Source organism: Frankliniella occidentalis, unplaced genomic scaffold (assembly GCF_000697945.3).
Source record: "Frankliniella occidentalis isolate FOCC.00 unplaced genomic scaffold, Focc_3.1 Scaffold5884, whole genome shotgun sequence".
Taxonomy (NCBI): Eukaryota; Metazoa; Arthropoda; class Insecta; order Thysanoptera; family Thripidae; genus Frankliniella; species Frankliniella occidentalis.
Genome location: NW_026272919.1, coordinates 1 through 3,359, shown reverse-complemented (window position 1 = coordinate 3,359; position 3,359 = coordinate 1). Strand labels below are relative to the sequence as shown.

General features: G+C 57.6%; 1 protein-coding gene across 1 annotated transcript; it reads right to left on the bottom strand.

Moving 5' to 3' along the window:
• Window positions 1–3,341, bottom strand: LOC127752276 (locomotion-related protein Hikaru genki-like). Its single transcript, XM_052277143.1, has 3 exons — window positions 2,752–3,341; window positions 1,971–2,144; window positions 1–694 (listed from the first exon to the last, which is right to left on the bottom strand). Exons 1-3 carry the CDS (start codon window positions 2,948–2,950, stop codon window positions 486–488), a joined length of 582 nt encoding a protein of 193 aa, XP_052133103.1. The 5' UTR covers window positions 2,951–3,341; the 3' UTR covers window positions 1–485.
• Between the last annotated feature and the right edge of the window lie 18 nt (window positions 3,342–3,359).

The following is a 3,359-nucleotide window of genomic DNA, read 5'->3' as shown; positions in this document are numbered from 1 at the left end:
TTATTTTAATTTTTTGCTCTTAGAAGGGAAGAGCTAGTCCCGACCTGTCACCATCCCGTCCACCCCTCCCCTACAATGTATCCCACGCATGCTCGTTCACGTTCACCTGCGAGAGCGACTAAGAGATACACCAAGTTGAGAAATGCTGGCCGAAAGGATGTCGAATCGACGTCGAGCCAACCGGCTCTTCCCCCTCCCAATCCCATCGAGTCGACGTCGAATCGAGTTCGTTTCGACAAACCCCAACCACTTCCGATCGGCGCGTCGCGCAGCACCGCGGGCTGCAGAGGCACCCGCCCGGGCCGACTCGAAGGAGTACTTGGACGAGCACCCCCGGCGGCTCGCGGCCTGCGGGGCGCCGATGCTGACGGCACGCTGCTGTTCTGGTCTCACTTCTGCTGCCGCACTTCTTGTAGCGGCTCTGATAAGTTTGTCTGCTGGCCGGGCGCGGCGCTGCGCTGGGCGCGGGGCGCGGCTCGGCCAGGCTACCGGTTGGCGGAGCTGCCCGCCGGCACGCACACGGGGATGGCGTTGGACCACTTGCCGTTGCGCATGCACCGGAGCATGCTCACGCCGCGGACCTCGAGGCCCTCGTCGCAGTCGAATGTCACTGTCTCGCCGATCTTGTAGTAGAACTTGACGTCGGACATGCGGCCCGAGATGGCCGTGCCCGGGTAGGAACAGGCCTGCACGCCTGCAACAAGAGCGGGCACCCGGCGCTGCAGAGCTCGCCCCGGCGGCCGGGCCTCGGCGCGACACCGAGGAAGCATTTCAAGCAGGGCTCGTTCTCGGACCTGCATGCCAGAGGAATTGTTTTGGCATGGAGGTGAGAGAAGACGCGCCCATTACAAACACTACTAGTTGCGTGCAGTAGTAAAGTATCAACATATCAAGTTACAGTAAACACGCTGTTTAAACAAACGACATGCAGCTTCTTACTGTGTTACACACAACTCAAAACTCAACTTATATACACTGTAGTTTTATGGTACACAGGGGGCTCCGTAGTATTTTGGAGCAAATTATTGTTCGTGATGGTAAAGCGCCCCGAATATTTTGTCTTCGACGTAAACGCGTTAGCAAGCCACCTAAAGATGCTCCCACAATGAACGTTATTCGTCACGCAACGTTCCTCTGCCCGTGTTCCTGCTGCTGTGGGGCGCTCAGGGCGGGCCGCCGGCTCCACACAGCTGCACGGCGGGTCGGGTCGGCCTACCCGGCGCGTCACAGGCGCTGTCAATGGCGTAGCGTGCTGAGCTCTGACGTGTCCACTTTGTGGTCGGCGATGTGACGAAAGCGGGGCACTTTTGCTTGAGGTCAAAAAATCGGCATGCACCCGTTGCCTTTGGGCAATAACGGTCATTGTGGGGCACCATATTCAATTGCTTTCTATATAGTTATCCAAAGCGTAGTCTCGCGAGGAAAACAGGCGCATCCGAGGGCTAGATAACTCCTGAATAAGGTGTACAAATTTAATAAATTGAATTTGAACTGGACTGAATTGGTTCAATTGTTTTTGAATTGATGCGATTTTATTTTTGTACTGAATTAGCGTGAATTAACTTGAATTGGCATGAATTGACTTGAATTGACTCTGAATTGTGTTGAATTGGACTGGGTGGATTAAATTCGTTTTTAATTGGTTTGAATTTTTCCTGAACTGTCTTGAATTAAATTGAATTGGTTTTAATTAGTCTGAATTGGACAGAATTAGGGGTGTACTCTTCGCAGGGGAGTTATCTACCCCTCGAGCGCATCAATCTAAGAGATTTCCAAACTACAAGAGAGGAAGAGTAAGGGTGGATAAGGCGCACCAGCCTTGACGACTCACTTCAAAAACTGACTATGATTGCTTTGGCGGGCAACATTTCCGTTTCTCCTGTATCGCCGGTACATCGGCCGTCCTCCCCGGTCACTATGTCTAGGGCATGCTGACTGTTAGTAGCCTACCTAGCTGGCCAGCTGCTTACATTTGGGCACGGACCCCGACCAGCGCCCGTTTTCTTGACACGCAATGATCGGCTGGCCCTCCATCATGAACTGCGGGTTGCAGTTGAACTGGACGATGTCCCCCGCGCGGTACGGCGGCCCCTGGCCCGTGGTGTAGCCGTGGTCCGGGGTGCCGGGCGCCTCGCAGTTGACCACTGCAACGCAGTGCGACAGGGCAGGCCGGGCCCGCGGTTAGACGGGCTGACAGGCGGACCGACAGCCGCGACTCGGAGAGCACCACAGCCAGCCACAACGAGGTCGCGCCAGGAAGAATTCGCAAAATGTCTTTCGGAATTGATTAATTTCCTGGCGCGCCTCGAAGTTGTCGACGGTGGACTTTCCTCGCGAGAAGTTTTTCGTTTCTTAAAGCGGAATCGTTGGTTGACGCTTACCTGAGCAGAGGTGAGTTACCTTTGGGGGGTAACATTCCAGGGTGAATTGAGCCCCTTGGTTGCTTTGCAGTTGCATGCTGCGGTGCTGCGGGGTTAGGGGGTGGCATGCTGCGACAGACTCGCCCAGGCCCTGGCATGGTAGGACCCAGGGACTGCTCTATAGGGTGTGCGCAAACGGCATGTTCTCATCATCTATACTGTGAACTGCTTTCGTGCGGGTGGAACCGATAGAAGGAATCGCCTGCAGGCCGCACACACTCACTCAATCACTCATTCGAGGCGAAAATAACCAAGTTTGAGACAGTTTGATCTTGATTCCTATGCCATCCCGTGCACGTGCCATGGCATGCCAAGAGGAGGAGGTGTGGACCTTTGCAGATGGGGTAGGGGCCCGCCCACTCGCCGTTCGCCTGGCACACGCTGTGGGTCTGGCCCACGAGCCCGAAGCCCGCCGGGCAGGAGAACATGGCCTGGCCGCCCACGCCGCGCGAGAGGATCGAGACGCGGAGGTTGGAGTCGGTGTCGGCGATGTCCGCGCACTCGACGCCTGGGGGCACGGGGCACGCCATCAGGAGGGGCAGGGCGAGGCACAGCGGCCGTGCGTCCGGCCCGAGGCCCGGCCACGGCCGCACGAGCACCTGCTGCTGCAGGGCTGACGGCGGCGCTGCCAAACCCAACGGGCCCGACCCAGTGAGAAATGGCGTTCTGAACGACGTCGTCGGGATGTCGACACGACATCGCGAGTAGTGTCGCTCCGACGTCAAAAACGACGACTAGCGATATCGTTTCGACACATTTTCGATGACGTTTTTGAGATCCATTATCGGCTGGGAATGGGCGGGGCGCGGCCGCACCGTCGAACACTTGGCGGTGCTGGGCCGCGCGGCGGCGGCAGCGGCGGGCTGGGTTTCACCTCCTCGGCGGCATGCTAGTCGCGGGGGGCGGCGAGGTGCCACGGGGACGGGGTGCCCCGACGGG

What these genes read in the sequence shown, in the direction of transcription:
- LOC127752276 (XM_052277143.1), bottom strand. Translation starts at nt 2,950, where the DNA reads ATGGCGTGCCCCGTGCCCCCAGGCGTCGAGTGCGCGGACATCGCCGAC. An exon ending in CCCCTACCCCATCTGCAAAG is followed by an intron (nt 2,145 to 2,751) that starts GTCCACACCTCC and finishes ACTGCGTTGCAG; the next exon opens with TGGTCAACTGCGAGGCGCCC. An exon ending in GTCGGGGTCCGTGCCCAAAT is followed by an intron (nt 695 to 1,970) that starts GTAAGCAGCTGG and finishes CTCTTGTTGCAG; the next exon opens with GCGTGCAGGCCTGTTCCTAC.